Genomic DNA, 21,734 nt, shown 5'->3' with positions numbered 1-21,734 from the left:
TATGGATTTTTTGTCACAAAACAGCAAAAAAGAAAAGTTTTGGTGAAGTATATTGTTGTATGCTTATATTGTTGTATACGGCTTTGCATGGTGAAAAAGTGGTTCACGCTAGGAGACCTGGGTTTGATTCCCCACTTGAGCGTCTCTATGTGGAGTGTGCATGTTCTCCCGATGTGTATGTAGGTTTTCTCCGAGGACTCCGGTTTCCTCCCACATACCAAAAACATGCTAGGTTAATTGGTGACTCCAAATTGTCCATAGGTATGAATGTGAGTGTGAATGGTTGTTTGTCTATATGTGCCCTGTGATTGGCTGGCGACCAGTCCAGGGTGTACCCCGCCTCACGCCCAAAGACAGCTGGGATAGGCTCCAGCAACCCGGTGACCCCCTGTGAGGAAAAGCGGTAGAAAATGAATGAATGAATGAATATTTTGACTTTGCAAAGTGATCGTTTTAGGTGTGCACCATGATCCCAATGTCGAGGTTTAATGTGTTAAAACCGATGTGAGCACTGCTGTCAAAAAGCACAAATCTTTGGAAAAATCCCTTCAGATCCTATCAGTGGTGGACCAGCAAGATGAATCACAGGTAATTGACGTTTATTACCGTGCATTTTACAGCTGAGTCAACACTCAGCACAAAAGTGTCCAACAGTATCCGCCTCCTCACGTAGGACCCGAAAACACACATCCTGTTCAAAGAGCTATTGTTGCAAATGCACGCTGACTTGTTTGTGTGGGATGCATTTTCTTTTCTTAGTCAGTTACATTGTATTTATCGCAGTAGCACAAAAGCTGATTTACTTGGTTGCGCATACAGAAAGACAAGCCCTTATTTCCATCATAATGGCTGAAGGGGGATTGCGACTCTCTGTGGCTGCAGACGGAAAAGTGGATCATGAGTTATATTTGTCCCTTTTCTCAAAAGCATAATCCAAAGTGTCAAATCTGGACTGAAATATTTGCATGACAAACTGTGTTATTCTCCCTTTCCAATCAGAATATTCTTTTGTATGACACGTTTGACCAGCAAAGGATATTTACAAGCAATAATCACATTATGCTGTTTCATTACAGAGTGCCGCACTTGTCACCCCCCTCTATCAGAGCATTTCCGAGCCCTGCGGGAAACCTATTAATGTTTAACCAGCAGCTATAGTGGCAGCTTTTAAGCCTGCTCTTTATTGCTACAAGCTGCAGGATATGTTCGGTGTACATCAGGATCTGCGGCTTTACTTGGTTGTTCACATATATACGTAGCATTTACATACACTTTGTTCCCTGATTATGGGGGGGGGACAACCTGGTTATATTCTGTATTGTAAACTACTAATTTAATGTGAATTTCCAGGACTTGCCAAGTTGTTTTTATGGGAAAGAACATTAATTGCTCCTTTTTTTAACTTACTGTGCTGACAACTACATGCATAACCAACTTCGCTGAAAGGTTTCTGGTTTCTAGTGATATTTTTAATCAGAGGAAAAGGTCAGGATGAAAACAACAGGCTTAGGAAGAAACATGATACCATTGTTGTTTCATGTAAGGGCCGGTAGTGCTGGGGCCATTTTAGCATTGATAAATATAAAAGTGGACCTTCAAATTTAAAATTTATGGACTGGACTTAACTTTGTGGTAGCTATTTTTTAAAACAAAATTAAAATCCAAACATCATAGATTGGTTTTATGCTTGATTAAGTTTTTAAGAAACAACACAGAATTACATAAAAACAAAATTGGTGGTTCTCATAATTTATTCATTATAAAATATCATATTACAATACAAAAACAATGAAAATAAATAATGTAATACTAATAATGCATGGAAGTACTAATGGCTTAGAGTGTCACAATGGTGCAAAGACGCAGATCACAACTGCCCAGCAGATAGTCTCTTTTCAGGGTGGACATTTTGTTGACCACTTTAAAGCGAAGGGAACGCATATTGAGGTCTTCCTCTGAGATATTGTCGAAAAAGAAATCTTCATTGAAGATGGGATTGCGGCTCTTTCGGATGACGGTGCTGCGTTGCTTCTGAACTTTCCCTGGAACCAAAGAGAGGCTGACGCTGCAGTTAATGATCTTGGGATCTACAGAGAGAGGGTAAAGGCCCTCTGCGCTGATCAGTCGGACACGCAGTCTTTGGTTGTCCGGGCAGTACTCAGTTGAGAGTCTCAGGCTGCCATCTTTCCCTATGGGCACCATTCTTTCCTTCATTACCCTCTCCTTGTGCAGGGTCAAGTCCATGGGGAAGATAGTAGGGGGTGCCAGTCTACAGCAACTAGGGAATCCCTCTGCTAAGCCCTCGGAAGCCCTCCTCATCACACTGGGGCTATTGTCTGTCGAGCTGCCTTCATCTGTGGAAAGGGAATTATTCCTGGACACCATGGCCTTCCTCATGCTCCGTGACAGCAGCAGTTCATGGCTGAGTGCCTTGAAGAGGGACGACTTGGCGGGGCATCTGGTCAGCAAGGGCGAGCTGAACGGGGACGACTCTGTAGAGGATGTGGTATCACTGTCCAGAGTGCCCTGCCAGTTGATGCTGTGTCCTCTCGGAGCAAGCCTGGAGGACAGAGTGTTGAGGCTAAAGGAAGAAGGGGAAGACGAAGGAGGTGGGTTGACTTGGGAGCATGTTGTGGACCTGCTCCTGGGAAGCAGCAGGGGAGAGCAGCCTGGATCGGCATGGAAGAGAGACTCCTTCCTCCTGGTGTGGGGGCTCTCTAGTAAGGTGCAAAAACCGTAGCAGGTCTGCGCTTTGGCCATGTGAGGGAGGGACAAAGCGGCCTGGCTCTGGGGATCCGCATTTGTCGTCTCCTCATCACTGCAGCCATCATACGGGCCCTCATCCACGCTCTCTACCTGGATGATGTGTGGGTTCATGGCCTCGTGCTGCGCCACCGCTGCATCGGGCTTCTCGCAAAGGCTCAGTTTTACAAGACGGGAAGCTCTGTCTGTATACTTTATCTCCTGCATGGATGGGATGGTTGGAGGGATGCAGAACTCTGGGATGTTGTCAGGGGTGATGACATTTGGGAAGAGAGAAATCCTTTTGGTTTTGTCCAGTTTTTCCCCAAACATGATGTCTCCGATCTTAAAGCTGAATTCTGTTGATGGTACAGGCAGGATTGAGCTCTCCATTGACACACGGATCTTCTCCACAACCCACATAGATGTGCTGACAGAATTCAGGAAAACTCTCTACATTTAGAAGAGAACATTTGTTAGCACTAAAGGCAAGCAAAAATGTCTTGAATAAAAAAAATTCAGTCTTACCCCGCCTTATAAAGATATCCAACAAATCTTCTTGGACAGGACTGACTGAAAGCTCCAGCTAAAAGGTCAAAGTGCAGTGAAAAATGAAGACAGTCTCTTTTCAACAGCAGAGAGCAGCTCTATCCTGAACATCTGGGTCTGTTTGAGGGAAGCAGACAGGTTAAATCAAGCAGGAAACCGGTGAATGTAAAACACACCCCCTTGCACTCCTCCGGTTGGATCCTCCCCCTCGCTTCATGACCCGGTTGTCATGGAAACACCCCATGGAAGCACAACAGAGCTTAAAACTCATGTAACTGCGGGTTCCCAAAAACGGCAAAGACCATGAATATTGTATTACTGCAATAGATACAAAATAAATACATCCCAAGTAAATCAGCTTTTGTGTTACTGCATAACTGAGCGAATCCATCATACTGTGTGTATTTTGTATGTTTGAAGACTCTTAAGTAGTCCAAACTGACCTTTGTGTGACCTACACCGGGTTAAAAGAGACGCAAAGCAAACTGAAGATTAAAGGCTCTGCAGTTCTACGACACCAAAACAACAATATATGTAGCATAAAAAATATTGCCTACTAATAACAGCATTAATCAACACAAGGCCTTTGATGATTGCAATGGAAGATTTTTGTCTTGTATTTCATCTCATCTAATTATTAGGTGGCCCTAATGTCTTGGACAGTATACTATATTTGTGTCATAAAATATGCATATTCATTCATTCATTTTCTACCGCTTTTTCCTCATGAGGGTCTTGATTTTTAATCAGAAATGTCAATATTTCAAGCAAATATATTGGTCATATGAATAAGATGTTTTATTTTATTTTACAGGTTTCAGCTGTTGGCTTTTAAAAAGTTTCAAATGACACAAAATTATCTTTAGTGGTAGTACGTTTGTATATCAACAACAGGTAAACACACCTTAACAGTATATGTATATATTGTTGTAAAAATGCATGATCTTCATCCAAAATATGTGAGATCTGCATCAAAAGATAAAAAATGATTTAAATGTAGTTGCTTTTGAGACACAAAAAGTTATTGACAATATTGCCCTCTTGTGGTGGGACAAATAGCAGCGGTGTCAAAGTGAATATGTGTTTCAGTCAATAAATTGCTGGTAGGTGAAAAATACAAAAGCAAATAAAATAGAAAATATTAATATTTGTCCATTTAACTATGTTATAAATGTATTTTCTGTATGATTCTAATCGTTTTTTTAACATTTTCTTAGCCAAAAATTGCTGAATTTTTGATTTCCTTTTATTTCGACTTGACTCGACTCGATTCCCTTTCATTGTCTTTATTTTATGATTGGGGAGGTGTTGCTTTTCTTTTTTTTTTTTTTTGCTCTTTAACCTTTAGTCTCCATGAGGGAAATATGACACTCTCGTTGCCATAATGAATCGGCAACTCATCTGCGATTGATCGTGAGGTCTATTTAAGGAAGACGCTGATCCAGGATTGGTTTCACCTGTCTTGATTAATCCTTATCTGCTCATCTTGGTTTGAGCTTTATGGAACCAATTAAGCCAACACGCTCTTGTTTTGGATTGATTGAACTCATCCCTGTCATTTATTCTGGATCTCTGAATCTTACTTTTGTGCATCAGGCCCCAGGTGGAACGTTGATGGCAATAATGGTATACAATTAGAAAAGTACAAAGTAGAAAATTGTTTGTACGTACGTACTTATTGTTCATGATTACTTTTTCTTAATAGTTTGTGTTTATATATGTATTGTACTTAAACTATATTGGGAAAGCAGGAAGTGAACAAATGTAACAGTTACTGATTGTAAAAGTACCAGATTGAGGGGTAGGATTTAATAAGCTTTGCTTCTTCCTACTCCTTTTGGACATGTGGAACTGTGAACTGATTATGTGATGCATTCAATTATAATCTGATGCATGTTCAAATGAAATAAAACCATTACTATTACCATTACTATAAGCAGGAAGTTGCTCTGGTAAACTCCAGTGGAATAGTCTATAAAAAGAAAGTGCTTACAATTTAGTCCTCTAGGGGGCAGTATGTGACCTGTCTAGTCGTCTCCAGTCCACCCACTGAGATGTTAAACTGAGAGGAAGGATGTTGTTTGACACATACATCACATATATTCAATTGGTAACCCAGATTTAAACCTACAAATCCCACCAGACTGTCCCTTTTGCAAATTAATCATTTGATTAAATAAAAAGATTTGTTGGGGGTTTTAAACCCCCTGTGGTACCTTTTTGCATGCAGAGTGTGACCTGGTTATATTTCCTTCATGGAGTCATCTGTCATCATGTATGTGTGTAATCATCGTTTTGACAGGTGTATTTTTCACATGAATATGTCAATAAGCATATCATATAATTGTACATGGCTGCAGATGAGCATTTGAATAGAATGATCAGGTTTAAAAAAAACGAGACGCAAAGTGCTCCTCTTCCTCATCCCTGCTTATGTAGATAGATGAGGAGGGGCTTGATGATGAGGAGTAGGCAGGCGTGTGTGTGTGTGAGTGTGTGAGTGTGTGTGTGTGAGAGATATGTGAGTGTATGATGTGTGTGTGTGTCGCCTTGCCGACATCCAAGTAAAAGCTCGCATGCTTCCAACGAAACGTTGACCGACATCAGGTAGGATCTCACCTTCTATTCTGTGTTCGACTCCGATCCGGGCACATTTGGGCTCCCTGCGGACCGCTGGAAACATTTCATCCCCCTGCAGACGACCTATCCCCGCGCTTAGCGGGCTTTTAATGGCTCACTTCACCGCTTCCCAGCGGATCTTCCATCGCTCCGTTTAGTATCAGATGCCTCTTCAGCAAATTTGGGGACTGGCTTTGACACCGACTAATAACGTGAATATTTGACTGACCTACTTGTTTCCTCGACGCGTTCGCATCGATGTAGGCTTTGCAGACCTCAGCATCCTAGCTGCCCTGCAACAAGAAATGTGACATGGTTTACTAACTTGGACTTGACCTGGATGCTGTTGTGAGGGAATCGGAGCTGACATTTGAAGGTGTACGGCTGTGACGTGGGCGTGCCTGGATGCCTGATGTATCCCACAAATGTGTTTTGCCTCAAGTTTGGAAGGACTGCTATCTTTGCTGCTCTATCAGAGGTCAAGGGTGCACACTACACACACTCGGCTACACTGCTGTTGCATGCAGATGTGCATGTGTCACCAGATGTTGGATGTGGATTGTGTTTCTCACATGATCTGACTGGCTAACACAGGTATAGCTTAACCCTGTGTGAATCCAATGACGGAATATTGAAGGTCAAACACAGGGCACTCTGTGATGATTATTTGGCCTAATTTATTCAGATTTATAAACATTTTCACATAAGAGTCAAACTGTTGCCATCATAAAATCTTTCTCTATCAGGGCTGCATTGCTGCAGATCACTGGTGTTTATGATAGTGACAGATTGCAAACAACTGGATGTTCCCCTTCATTCCCATCACATGTTTGTTTCAATAATTTACTGTTAATTTGCCGTATTTTAATATATCCATGCTTGAGAAAAATAATGCAGTCCATCGGTAGTGGGCAGTTGGGTCTTTCCACCGCCGTACCCTGATGGAATTTCACTTTTTTCCCAGAAATTGTCCCGTTTTTTTTTTCAAGAAAGTGAATGTTTTATGTTGAAAGGGATGTACTGCTGCTACTTTTCTCAGTGTCTCAATTACGCATCTATTTAAAATGTGTCTTTTTAATATATATTTTTTAGAATTACTGAAATAACATCATTTATGGCAATGAAAATTATTTTAAAATTAGCATCATACTGTATTGATGTTGTTTATACTAAGCTGCCCAATGTTTGAGAAACATTTTTCTGGGCAGGTCTCTGTCGCCACTCCCGCTCCACCACTGGTTAATGGTGTTTGCGTGAATGACAGGAAGAAAAGCTCTGGTTCTCTTGGCGAGAGGTCATTTGGAGCCAGCATATGTAAACCTCTAGATTTCATTACATTACATTACATTTTCAGACTTTATTTTTCACAACTTTGATAATATGAAATTACTAGGCTGCTGAAGTGAATTGTCAAAGTTTTTATTGTTCTTAACTGTCATGCAAGTGTTAAATGTAAAGGTAACAACTGAAAAGTAAACCTGAAAACCAAACTACAATATAATTACAAGCATGGTACAAAATATGTAGTGGAAGGATTACTTGTGTGCTTTTCTACATCAATGGTAAACATGCAGTCATTACCATTGCTTCAGCCATATTGCACTGAGCAACCAAGACGGAGGTGTGTGTACTACTTTTATATAATGTTACATTAAGATCCATTTCTTCTCCTATGGTTGTCATCACACTTTTTCTTTCTTTTGTTTCTCTGCGATTTCAAGTACCCATTTCTTTTGGCATCACAAAAACAGCCAAAGAAAAAGGAAAACACATTAAATAAGGTCATTATTTAGATCACATGTGTCAGACTCAGGCCCGGGGTCCAAATCCGGCCCACGCTGCAATTTCATCCTGTGGAACTGTTCGGAAAATAGCATTGAGTTGGCCCGCCTCACGGACCTTATCAAACAAAGTGATTACAGCCATTTGAGTAAGTCAGCAATTCCTCTGGTATAAACTACTCCTCTGGCATTTTGATTTTAAAAGTGGAAACAATATTGTATAAAGTACAGAATTCACAACCATTCTTAATAAGGGTGTCAGATTCGGACCAAAGGGAAAATAATTTAATTATATATGACTAGAAGTGGCAGAATTGTAACTATTACTACCTGTCTGTACAAAATAACACACTAAAAAGGCATAAGACAGTCAAAAGTACCCATTTCTCACGGATTGTGATAAAATACTGTCGTTTTTGCCTGGACATTGAAAGAATGTTGAAGAGGTGGTAGATCAACAATCACTTCACTGAAATGAACAAATACGCCAAAACATCCATAGTCTTATATCCGCAGACTATTGGAAAGTAGAAATTCCATGCAGGTATGAATGGAAACAACAACAAAAAAATCACATTTCCTCCACTAAGATGTAAAAAACAAACAAAAAAACTCCAACCCTAAGTATCAGATATGGAGATTCCACTGTATGCCCATTTTGCAGTTTATGGATTTAGTATATAGTGTTGACAATGCTAACAGGCCGTGTATTTGGCTTATGTGTTTTGACAAAAAAAATAAAAATAAATAAAATGTTGCCCCCTTCTTGTCCACTGTGGAGTCATCTCCTGGATATCTAGGGTGAATTCAAGGATACTCTAGCTGTAGGAGAGATAGTAAAAGCTGGCATGTTTTACCCAAGTGATGCACCATTGCAGATCACGCTGTCTCAGCAGGATGCAGACAGCTGCAATTCCGATAGCTTTAAGGCTGCATATCCCGAGTGAGACCATGCTTTGGAAAAAAAGCCTGTCCTTCTGTGATACTGTAAAGCAACCTGGATGAAAGCAACGACAGTAAAAGTGTAAGCACTTATGTACAAATGTATAGTATTTTTTGAAGTACATATGCATTTCCCATCCATGAGCTACATATTGCTCAATGTTGTTAATTGCAGGACTGGCACTTCCATTCAATGACATCAACATTAGGTAAACCTGCACAATATAAAGATCACATTTTATGACTCGTGTCAGTCTATTAGGTGTCCAAAATATTGGAAACAGCTCTCAGTATGATGAAATGGCGTTCTACTCACCTGCAAACTACATCCACAATAATCAATTGAGATAATCAATAGATGTCTATTGAAACTAAGCATTGCTATCTTGTATTGGATATCATTAGAGTGTGCAGGTGTACTTAATAAAATGGCTGTCCCACACCTCAGTCCGCTTACTGGCAATGTAAAGTCTCCAATGAACTCAATATGCATATTCACGGGCCAGCATTTGCATGAGTGGCCACAGATTGCTGAATAGAACATCATATTAATTTGACACAAAATTACTGTTGCGATTAGCTTCTGCTGGTAAGCTTTTTCAGAATAAAACCTTTTGGCTATAATTGATAAGAGGAGGATTGTCAGTTGGATTAAGGTATTGATTTTTTCCGGCCATAAATTACAGATTTGCTGTGTATGCAAGTATTTTGGCTTTTGTAGCTGAGGAAGCACACAATGTAAGCACTGCTAAATCTAATTTTATGTTAATACTGAGGCATTGTAAATCAGTGCTTGGCCACAACAGCAGTGTTGTAGTATTGTACACAGTGTGACAGCACTAGAGGCTATCTGGTTAGAGAAGCAAAGACTACCTATCCAAAGAAGTCGGATATACTTAAAGCTGCAATAGTCAATGCCATAGTATTTAGCAATTTAGTGGATGTTGAATTGTTTTGGCTTTCAATGTGTGGTGCAGCGAGCCTGCCCTCAGCAAATATAATGTAGTTGGGGCCTACTGTGCTTTTGTCAGATTTTAAAATAAAATATAAAAAATTGCATTTATATATTGTGTATGTATATTCTGTATGTATATGTGTGTGGTAGGGTGGTGGGCGTGGTGTGAAAAAGTGTTGAAATGTTTCTGATCATCACGCAAATCAAACACATTTAAAGGGGAATCACACTTTTGGGGGATTTTTTCCCGAAATGTGCGTTTGTGATGTGGGCATGGACTTTAAACATGATAAGCTCTCTGGTCTCCTCCAAACTCTGTTTATTAAACGCTGATAGTCCTGCAAAAAACATGTTACCACATTACATGTTACCGATGCTGTAGAGAAATGCTAAAGCTATTTACCATTGTGAGACATCTTGAAGTAACTTCCTTTCTAGAGAAACTTTGGACTGTCCAGTCTCTACTTCTGGTTTGGATTACATCTGTTTGTTAAAAAGATGAATTGATGTATATTAGCAACCCCCTGCTGCACGGCGGATAAGTGGTGACCACCCAGGCCTCACAGCGAGGACACCCGAGTTCAATTCCACCCTCGGCCATCTCTGTGTGGAGTTTGCATGTTTTCCCCGTGCACGCGTGGGATTTCTCCAGGTACTCCGGTTTCTTCCCACATTCCAAAAACATGCTAGGTTAATTGGCGAATCCAAATTGTCCATAGGTATGAATGTGAGTGTGAATGGTTGTTTGTCTATATGTGCCCTGTGATTGGCTGGCGACCAGTCCAGGGTGTACCCTGCCTCTCGCCCAAAGACAGCTGGGATAGGCTCCAGCATTCCCACGATGCTTGTTTCGGTAGAAAATGAATGAATGAATTATCAACTCCTATAAAGCACTTGAGAGTGTGACCAACCACAGCAGAGTGGGCGTGCCTGGAGGCGGGCCGTGGGTGGAATACATTAAAACAAGAAGCACCAAACAAAACAAACAAATTCAGTTGGAATATGTGCAGATTCTGGAAGATGTAGAAAGCTTTCTGTGCTGGTTAGCATGTGTAGCTGCTCTATAGGAGCGTACACCACAATACAAAGGGCCGAAAAATGAGCATTATATAAGTCCCCTTTAAGACAAAGCCTCAACTTTTTATTCTTCTCGCTCATTATAAGGCAATTGTCCTCTCAGCTGTTGGTCCGTCATCAAGAACACATTCCTGCTCGGAATTCCTCAGGAAATGTTCAGCTGCAGGGTGGGAAGTAACATTTTCTGGGGGAGTCACTGGAGAGTGTGATTGCTGAACCATTTTTAATGCATAAGCATGTAAGGGGGGGGGGGGGGGGTGGGATTCAAAGACAGACCATGCTGTCGACCCATTCTCTATGTTTACGGCTGAAACAGATCTGTCCTGTCGTGTTTTCTTGCTGCTGTGTCTCTGTGATCATTTCAGGGCCTGGCTCCTTTCCAGAGCTTTCTGCTCATAACATTTAGATGTATAGATGCAGGCTGTCATTCTCATTCCCTCGTTACTCCATCACTTTGAAGTCACCGTTTCCTATGTATTTGCCAACAGATGAATGTGACAGGCAGCGGGGGGAGTTACTGCAATTTATCTGATTAAGGAGACTATTTCCAGTTTTATTTTCAGTCATTCTGATTATATATTTTGCGGCATTTTGCCAGTGTCATTCGTTTTTTGTGATGCCACGTTTTTATTACACACACACCCATCACTGTGGGTCTGACTTTTGGATCATTTTGAGTTTTTATTTCTATTATAAATTGTGATCGTTATCATAAGGTATCTGCAATGAGCAGTGACATTACAGTCCATGTGCATGGAATCGTGCCACACATTTGCCAAATGTACCGTGATTTAGGTATTAAGGCTCAGTCACGGGACAATTGGCCTCATGTGAGTACATCCTTACAGTCACTGTTCACGCAATCAATGAAAGGACCATGCAAGTCGGAATCTTATTGGACAGCTTTTTAGTCGCCCAATGATTTCAGTTCATGCAACCGATGGGCTGTGTCCTTGACAGTCATTTTAAACAACACCAGGAACTGTTTGCAATGTCACTCAATCTGTGTGTTTATGTGCAGTATCTGGTGGACCAGTATCATTATTGAGACCTTGCTGGTGCTGGGTCACCAGCATACACCAGCATGGTCCACCAGCTCAACCAGCATAGACCAGCACTGACCAGCATCATTTCCATGCTGGTGTATGCTGGCTTTTTCAGCATTGCTGCCTACCAGTATTTCCTACTCATGCAGTCTAAAAGGATGCAGCGATGCTAGCCTTACATTAGCATACTGCACAAGTAGGTCAGTAGACCCAAGTGTGGTGTCGTTGAGGTCAATGGCACTTGCCCAGCCTGTGGAAGTTCTCATCAGCAGGTCAAATGGGACTCGGAGACGGCGGGTTTCGACCTCACTGTCCAGCACATGGTCTAAAGTGAGTTAACAGCACCGCAGCTAATGCACGTCAAGCATTACCAGCACCTGATGTCGCTTAAATAAAAAAATTAATGCTTGAGTGTTGTTAGATAAAAAACATTAGCATAAATATGTATGCAATTAGCTAAACGGCTGTATTATTTCATTAAGAGTTGAACAGCATCAGTTGTTGACTTTGTGTTTGATCATTAAAAGCGTCCTCTATGTTTTTAAACATGCATGCTACCTTAGAAGACGAAAAGCATGCACCTTCACTTGGAAGCAAACTGATTATCAGATCATGTGATAGCCTGATGGGCAGCCTGTGCAGGGTGGCAGAATCAAATCTCTTTTGTCTCTGACATGTTTGTATACTCCAAATTGAATGATTGCTAATAAGGAGGTTGGCTGGTACTGTTTGCACTTGGGGAGGTAATGTATGCTTTTCTGTTTTGAGTCAATATTTCCCCCATTGTGTTTTTCTTCACCGCTGCAGGTCTTTTTAGTCACACAATCCACTGAACATAGTTAATCACCTGATGTGCTTTATTCCGGTATAATGGCTGCTTGGTGAATGATGCCTGTACTAATGCTCAGAACATGCATAGTTTGGATTATAGTCTCCTGTAGATTAGGACAGTGGGAGTATTATTAATTAGTGTTTCATAAGAGGTCGAATTATTTCTAAATATATCCATTTGTTATTAAATCTCTTATTTCAAACTCAATAGAAAATAGAAAAGCACATTAGAAATGACTTTTTATGGTGCTTCATTATTATGGTAGATAAGTTAGTCTTCTGGGGATTTCTAAGGGCAGAAATCTGCACCACATGTGATGTGATGTTGTACGGGGTGGCATGGCTCAGGTGGTAGAGTGGTCGTTTGATCCTACGCACCCCCTCTCCCCCTCCTGTGATCATGTCAAAATATCCTTGCTCCTGATGCTGCGTCATCAGTAAGGTTAATTTTAACAGCGTCAAAGCCTCAGAGGTGGAAAAGAGCAGAAGACCATTTACCATGTGATCGATCTGCAATTGGCATTGCCTCACAGCCAAATACAGCTGACTATGAGGGATCTCATTGCAAAGCACAGTGGTATGAATCACTTAAAAATGACTTGGACCTTAAATTGTAACTAATGTATGGTTCAAAAGGCAAACACCAATGAAAACGGGTTTCCTGGTTTGTATTTATTGCCTGCTTTTGGGGATATTTTTGTGTGTGTTCCCTTTCAAATGACTATGAAGTTAAATTTCAGTATTAGTGCAGATTTGCTAACATGCATGACTTTGTCGTACTTTGCATGCAACTTGACTCATTCATTCATCCATCCTCATAAGGGGTATGCTGGAGCCCATCCCAGCTGACTTGCGAGAGGCGGGGTACCCCCTGGACTGGTCGCTCGTATGCTTCATTGCTCTCCATGTTGTTACATTTTGCTAATTTCAGTTTCAAGTTCATTCTATACAGGACGGATGTTTCATGTTTCTTAGTTTCTCAAGTGTATCTCAAATTGGAGGGAGCGCAAAAACATTTCTGTCCTCCAGTAGGGTCATGACAGAAAATAATTGAGAACCCTCGAGCCTGTTTATGGCCACCAAATGTGACATCTCCTTCACTTGTTTGAGCACCTCTTCTCTCAAAAGTGGAATAAACAGTCACTTTTCAAGTTCATGGTTTTCATGGCTACGTTCACACTGCAGGTCAATTCTATTTCTTTTGCTCATATGGGACCTGTATCTCATTTTTTCATGTCAGTTGAACAGTACAATTCTGTGTTTTTTCAAATGCAATTCGGGCCTCATCTGATATGTATCCGTCACATATACTGTATGTCAACTATACATCATGGGGTGGTTTAAGGCTTGATTTACCGTGTGAGACTTGAATAAAGGTTTTACCAATACAGGCAAAAGTCATACAAAAATTATTTTGAATACGTGCCAGTGAAGTGGCTCACAGCACCACTCCTGCCAACCGAATGTTTCTCGGAACAGACGCCACAGCAAGTTCTCCACCAACTGCCATTGCCAAAATTCTTGCCCTCTTTCTTCTTAATATCCTGCGTGAAATCATTTGGGTCGGAAAATATTGGCTCCTGTTGCACAAAATCTGTAAGATTGGCAAAAAATGAGCACACTAGTGATGCATGGATCAATACTGAAATATCGATATTTCCGGGACTAGCTCTTCATGCTCTAAATCTATTCTCAAATGAAAATATCAGAAAATCAGTAAATATCCATGATGTCTTGAATTTTTAGGCTATGATTTGAAATACTGAACACTCATTAGGTGTATCGCCAATATGAGACTGGATTTTATCCAGTAGTTTAATAATAGTAATTTAGTAATTAATAATAGTAATAATTAATAATAGTAATTTAATTGGAATCTAAATCAATACAAAACAATGAAATCATTGCAAATCATCAGAACATGCACTGCAGCAATCTGTAAACACACGGAAATGCATTCACATTAACAAGTCACAATTTTTTGGTAATGTACAGAACCACATAACAAAAAAGATTTGAACAATCTGAATTGGGCATCTTACCCTGCAGTGTAAACATAGCCCATGGCATCATGAAGGAAAACAGCCTCTAACCTGCCCCAAGCTAGATGAGCTCAAAGCATGTATCCGCCCACCTCTTCATGGAGGACAGCTGTATGAAAACAAAAACAGAATGGGCTTTGCTTTGGATTTGCTTTGGATTTTTGGGGGATTTGTTTTCCTTCGGCAAATGGAGTAGAGTTTTAAAGTATTGTCTTGTATATAATATTTCCTAGGTATATTTGAAATTACCAAGTGCCCTATAATGGGTTAAGTAACACCCTATAAATTGTCCGCAACGTTCATACCCTTCTTCTGAAAAAGACAACATCAGTTTCAGTATGACAGTGAGCCAAATAAATGAAACATGATGATTTTGACATTGACTGGCACAGCCAGCCTCCTCTTGTGAGGCATGTATTTTCATTTAATCAATATGAATTTTGGGTCTGTTTGGTGTGGCAGCTGGAAGGGGAGGTAGAGGTCTCCGGTGCATTATTGGAATCCCTGCTGTCTTCTACCGGGATGACGTGCAGGCTGCTGACTGAGTGAGAACACTCTGTATGTGTCACCAATCTCACCGAATAACTGTGCAGTGCTCTGACGCTCTCACCCAAATGATTCATTACAAGCCCTGCAGAATGCTGTAATGTATGGTGATTGTGGTTGTTGTGGTATTGTGGTACTAGCTTTGTGTATGCAGCTCATCAGCCATGCCTTGACCTTGTTCAGGGCAAAGTGACTATCTAGTCACCCTCAGTAGAATCACATTTATTACTCGGGTTTGGATGGAATAGTAAAGTTGTCCTAATCGGTTTTATTTGTTGTGTAAATGTCTATTGTTTTCTTAACCAAAACTCTATTTGCGAGGGCAGCCCAGACTTCCTGGTCCCCAGTCATCTCCACCTTGTAAATGGGGTGACCTTATTTTCTGATATCATGTTGCTCTACTAGGTCGAGTGCGGCATCAATTCTAAATGGTTAAAAAGATAAGGTCATCTGATGCAACAATAACAGATTTATATAAAATCCTGGTGTTTTATATAGTGTATCAGGTGTTACTTGGAGAGAGCGAACGGGAGCTGAATATGAATGTTTGTGTTGAATTTCCTATAAGCCTGTCAGGCCACCTAAACTAGCAGAAATCATGCAATTTCTTACCTTGCTGTATGTACAGTATTACAGCACCAGATCTTTGCATTCATATCTCAGTGCATGAGCTTAGAGTGTGCAAAAGAGAGATCGTTCCCTCATGGTTTTTCCTTTTTAAGTGTCTAATTGCACTGCACTAGTCGGCATGCTTTCAGCTCGATGAAAAGAGAGACACTAAAGATTACACTACAGCTGGAACAAAAATAGACATCATTGTTTCCCCTTCCCTCGCCTATTCTTTGGTGACCGTGCTTCATGCTGCTGAAGAACATGTGCAGAACAGTAAAACAGTTGTTCAATCACAACAGTCGAGGAATGTATACAAGGAGTATTTTTCATCTTTAGCGAGACAATGTTTCCTGGATGTTAGCGAGGAGTCAACACGAGTGCTCATTGTTCTAATGATGCACTGCCGCATCCAAGCCTGCACAAAAAGAGTGGACAGGATGCTATGTAAGATGATACATTATGCTGGAAATGCCCTAAATGATTATCTCTCCGCAGTGTACACTGCATGTACATGTGGTGCATCTACTAGTATTGGGACACTGCAGGAAGATGTGGGGTTAAGATGTTGTCTCTGTTCCAGTTCATTCCAAAAGGTGTTTAATACTTATATGCTAGGACAATGTTAAAAAGCCATAGCATTTCAGTATGTGGAATCAAACTATGGAATGGATTGAGTAAGACCCTCAAACAATGCACAACGATGAGCCAATTCAAGAAACAATCCAAGCAGTTGATGTTTGCTAAATACAAGGATGAAGAGTCTTGAACCAGTCATGATGTGCTATATATATCACTATATTGACAGTTACTATGGTACCCATTATGTCATTGTATGGTCATATCACTTCGTACTTCGGTACGTGACAAACAAAATAAAAAAATAAAAATGACTAGGAAAGCAGGAAAGCAGGAAGTGAACAAATGTAACAGTTACTGATTGTAAGTACCAGATTGTAAGTACCAGATGGAGGGGTAGGATTTAATAAGCTTTGCTTCTTCCTACTCCTTTTGGACATGTGGAACTGTGAACTGATTATGTGATGCACTCAATTGTAATCTGATGCATGTTCAAATGAAATTAAACCATTACCATTACCATATTACCATTACCAAGTATGCCTTTTTGTGCTGGGAACAAAATGTTCCCACAAAGTTGGAAATTAATCTTTGAAAAACCAATACTATTATACAAGTTTGACTATTTAATGATTTTTTAATGTGTCCGGACGATTTATTTCTGAAAGAGACATTTAATTTTGAACCAAAAGCTAGCATAATAATGACGTTTTTACGCAAGCGCTCAGTTGAGTCTGGCATATTGTCAGCATTCTGAGGTCACCTCCAAGCACATCATCACACTTTCTGGCAGCAAGATGAAAATATCTAGCTTGGATTAAAGTGGCTGAAGTTGTTCTTCGCATAAGACACAGACATATCCTCTATTTTGCAATTTTCACATGGTGGGTGAGGAAGATGACCTTCAGCCATATTCTCTTGCATGCTCCAGCTATGAGACGCTTATGCTGTTTCACAACCCAACCACTTGAGGAAGATTGCTACCCCACCCCGAGTCTGGTTCTGCTCAAGGTTTTGTTTTCTCATTTTAAAAGGGGAGTTTTCCTTCCCGCTCCTGCCAAGTGCTTGCTCATAGGGAATTTGTTGTGTCTCTTCCAACGCTACTGACAGGAAAAAAAAGGCACTAGGTGGATTATATAGCAAGGAAAACCTATCTTACTGACACTAAAAATATCATGAGATATGAAGAAGCTGTCTGCTACTCCCTCTAAGGTCAAGTCATTCACCAATGACCCATACTTGAGCTTGAAATGGCTGATCCACATTGTACTGTATAATGACTCTTTGACCATCTTAATGTGCTTTTTGTCTGCCGGGTTAATTAGTCTTGCCGTATCAAATGTGCCGCCATATGAGAAATGAATGTTATTATTTGATGATCGGCATCATCGCTGCTATTTACTAAGAGCTCATACTAGGAAGCATGTTCAAAGGTTTCTGTTTGATTGGATCCTCTGTGGCTGGCAGGGAAGTGGCTATTATAAATGACATTTATCTCTATGGAGAGTGTTACTGTAAAATAAAATGTACCGGCAATGGACATTATTTAGTGGCACCTTTGTATTTTGTTCATTCATTTCTTAAAACCATATTGTACAGAAGCTGAAACATTGTCCATGCACCTTTATGTACATTAAAATGCCCAAAACTGTACAAAGATACTGAGTTTGTATGTGGTCATTCATTGCTTGACACCCACATGCTCACCTTAAATGACGCAGAGTGCTTCTTGGTCACACTGCTTTAGCAATATTCATGTTTGGACTTTTGAGAGATTTTTGGTTGAGTTTCCATAGTGCCTCTAAAGTACAGTGATGATTTTGAGTAGGCTGAAGGTTACTTGTGTCGCATTAAAACTGCCTGAAAGCACAAATCAAAAACACCCATCTTTGTATCACAAACCCTGAGCATGCTTCTTTGCTGGCTCATATCCCTTGATCGTACATTGCATTGATGTGGGAGGCATGCAAGCAGTACACCTGGTGTTTTTTTTTTGTCATACCACTGGAAATTGCCTTTCAAAGCCATGTTTGAAAAATTGTGATGAGGCAGCATTGCATTTAATGTCTAATCACACATGTCCATAAGTAGCGTAGCTATTAAGAAATAATGTATGTGTGACATTTCTGCACTATTTGAACAGCAGGGCCTTTTTTGAAATGGTCTTTAAAGGAATGTTTCAATGAATTTGGTGTAGGGAAATGTAGCTCTAGGCCATCAAACACCATAGGGATGAACAGAAATAGAGTGTGAGGCAATGGTCCCCCTCTCAGGTCCAACATCAGTGACTGTACTCAGATGAGCAGACGACCACGCTTTGATTTGTAAGGCTGACATGCATGCTCATTTGTGGCGACAGCAGCCTCAACACAGAATTTGGCATCCTGCATCCACCACAGTCTTTTTTGTTCATCTCTTTAAATTAAACCACGACCAGTCATGGTTGTCAATATTCCATGTGCACTAACAAAGCCTTCACATCCTCCATATTTCCATGCTATACTTGGGCTCCGCCTCCCTCTGGACATCAAATTATCGTGCAGAACTTATCATTTTAAATCAGTTTTTCAGCAAGGTATATGTCATATTTCTCCTGACTACAACACACACAATTAATTACCCCTTAAATGTTGCTATCCAGGAGAGTTCATTGAAGTTATCACTTTTTCTGTGTGAAACAAAGTGAAACAGTTGAAGAAGCTCAATGTAAACATGATGACCTCACTCACATATGACCAGAATGTGGTAGGAAAGATGTCAGCATATATCATCTTGTGTGTGATGTCATACATTTGCACTCCACATTGTGGGATTGGTTTATAGTGTGGGTGTTAAAGTGATTTACCACTAGTGTTGCTTAGTGATTCGGCTTTATCTCAATTACCGTACTGACCCAAATGTAAGATGACCCTGTTTTTTAAGTCAAAATCATGTCTTCTGAAGTGATCTGCTTCACGATTGTCAAAAATTGTATCAAAACATGTATGTTAATGTGCAATCTTCGAGACCCATCTCTCCAGGTCACTGGTGTGTGTGAAAGACAGACGGAAAGAAAAGCTCTGACTTGCGTGGCCTAAAAATGAATATGGTTATCGTCCCGTTATCATATAGTAAATGGTTATAGGGCCATCATTTACAATAAGGGCCCTTTACCTGTCAACTGTTTCTAAATGTCACGAGTGCCACATGGTCTACATTCTGATGAGGCGAAGATTCTCGATGACTGAAATCCAACGTGTGTCCTTCATTATGTATCACGAGTAAGTGTCAGGGGAGTCATAACACAAACCAATCAACACATTGAGCAGTGAAAATGAACACATTGATATTATGATTGATTATTGTTTTATTATTATTACTAGGGGCTATTTTCATAGATCTTCTACGTGATCTATAGCATGCATATAACTTCAATCGGCTGAAAGCATATACTACTAACTAATGTAACGTAAGTGTGTTGGAATAATGGCGTCCTTGACTAAAAACCTCTTCATGTGTCTGTGCTGCTTCCGATGTCATCCTTTCATAAATCAGATTTATGACTAGATCTGCTGTGCCCAAGCCATGCCATGAAGTAACACCCAGTGAAGACACACAACATTGATTTCATTTTCTGGCAGTCTTCCCCTCTCTGGGTGGCTGGATGTTGATTACATGATGGTGTCATATAAAATGAGAGATTAAAAGAAGCAGGAGGGACACAGCTGTGTTCTGTGTCTCCCAATTAGATGCAAGAGTTCAAACCGGTCACTGCCGCCGTCTGTATCTCTTCTAACAGATCTTTGGATAGTGTGTCCTTGTGCCTTGTTAACCTGACCTGCATGTGGATGTTGGCAAGTCGGTTCCTTTGCTACAGGCGGTACTCCTGCCAGTGAGTCAGATGATACCAGCCCTATCAGAGACCTGCGGAGCCGCGCTGATCTAATGGATGGCTTGTCCAGTTATTATAGAACAGAGCAGGGCTAAATTCATTGCCTGACTGCACGCCTGCCTTCATACCATGCTCTCATCCGGTGTCCACAGTCTGTGGGCTTTTCATTCCTACCAGTGGTAGCTTAACAAAAATATGGATCGACGTTGCTGGCAATGTACCGTAGAATCTTAAGTGTAATTCATTCATTCATTAATTTTCTACCGCTTATCCTCACGAGGGTCGCGGGGGTGCTGGAGCCTATCCCAGCTGTCTTCGGGCGAGAGGCGGGGTACCCTGGACTGGTCACCAGCCAATCACAGGGCACAAATCGACAAACAACCATTAACACTAACATTCATACCTTTGGACAATTTGGAGTCCTAACATTCATTCATTCATTTTCTACCGCTTATCCTCACGAGGGTTGCGGGGGTGCTGGAGCCTATCCCAACTGTCTTCGGGCGAGAGGCAGGCTACACCCTGGACTAGTCGCCAGCCGATCACAGGGCGCATATAGACAAACAACCATTCACACTCACATTCATACCTATGGACAATTTGGAGTCCGAACATGTTTTTGGAATGTGGGAGGAAGCCGGAGTACCCGGAGAAAACCCACGCATGCACAGGGAGACCATGCACACAGAGATGCCCGAGGGTGGAAAACCTACCCTTTGTTATTATGGCAAAATGTCACATTGTAGCATTTCTAGCACAAGCAGCATATATACAGCATATCCATGTCCATGGTGTACGTGTAGGGTTCCTGCACAGGTTTGAGGATGTATATAGACGTAATGACATTGTTCAAATTATTTTACATGTTATAGTAAACCTGTGACCTAATGATCTACGCCAGTCTGCCCTGTAAGGTATTATAGGCCAATTAACCATAAGTGTTAGGAACCAATCTGCCTGGTCTTAATGTTTGTTGCATATCATTCCACACAGTTTGCTCCACATCTCTGAGTGACACACTGCAGGCGGGCCACCAACACCATTGTTTGTGCTTCATTAAATCAGCAGACAGATGCATTAAATGGAGCACTAAAAACAATTGGGTTGTTTTAAAACTCTAGTCTCTTTTCACAGGCACATAAATGGGTTGATATCATAGCAAAATGTTTGAAGGTCTCTATCATTGCGCTGCATTGCACATGCTGTCACATCACATCACCTTACAATCGATCCAAATGTTGAGAATGGACCGAACTGGTGGGTGAAAGTGAAAAAGCAGTGTTATCCCCTCCCCCTTTATTGCAAGAGGAGGAGTGACCTTGAACAATGCCGTTCTCCATTGACATCTACTGTGCAGCTGAAAAGCAAATGTATTTGATTTTTTTTTTTACTTCAAAGCTATATAACTGGATACATAGCAAAGGTTTTTGAAACTATGATCATTATGATAGTTGTTTTAATTACTAATAATGCACAGTCTTCATGGACAACGTGACATCAGTCATCAGGCATGTCATTCATAGAACATCAGATGTTTGTCAGAGT

General features: G+C 40.8%; 2 protein-coding genes across 2 annotated transcripts in view; one reads left to right on the top strand and one right to left on the bottom strand.

Moving 5' to 3' along the window:
- Nucleotides 1-1,805: 1,805 nt before the first annotated feature.
- On the bottom strand, nucleotides 1,806-6,279 carry c2cd4a (C2 calcium dependent domain containing 4A). Its single transcript, XM_058074863.1, has 3 exons — nucleotides 5,911-6,279; nucleotides 3,271-3,408; nucleotides 1,806-3,195 (listed from the first exon to the last, which is right to left on the bottom strand). The coding sequence occupies exon 3, from the start codon at nucleotides 3,163-3,165 to the stop codon at nucleotides 1,837-1,839; it is 1,329 nt and encodes a 442-aa protein (XP_057930846.1). The 5' UTR covers nucleotides 3,166-3,195; nucleotides 3,271-3,408; nucleotides 5,911-6,279; the 3' UTR covers nucleotides 1,806-1,836.
- tln2b (talin 2b) overlaps nucleotides 5,753-21,734 on the top strand; it is a 77,186-nt gene continuing 61,204 nt past the window's right edge. The window contains exon 1 of the mRNA XM_058074860.1: nucleotides 5,753-5,898. The gene's annotated coding sequence lies outside the window, so the exon portion shown is untranslated. The remainder of the gene's footprint in view (nucleotides 5,899-21,734) is intronic.

This window comes from Doryrhamphus excisus, chromosome 6 (genome assembly GCF_030265055.1).
Source record: "Doryrhamphus excisus isolate RoL2022-K1 chromosome 6, RoL_Dexc_1.0, whole genome shotgun sequence".
Taxonomy (NCBI): domain Eukaryota; kingdom Metazoa; phylum Chordata; class Actinopteri; order Syngnathiformes; family Syngnathidae; genus Doryrhamphus; species Doryrhamphus excisus.
Note: the sequence above shows the minus strand (reverse complement) of the source record. Positions and strands in the feature narration are given on the sequence as shown.

Excerpts from the sequence above, each read along its gene's own strand:
- c2cd4a (XM_058074863.1), bottom strand. The coding sequence starts at position 3,165 with ATGTGGGTTGTGGAGAAGATCCGTGTGTCAATGGAGAGCTCAATCCTG.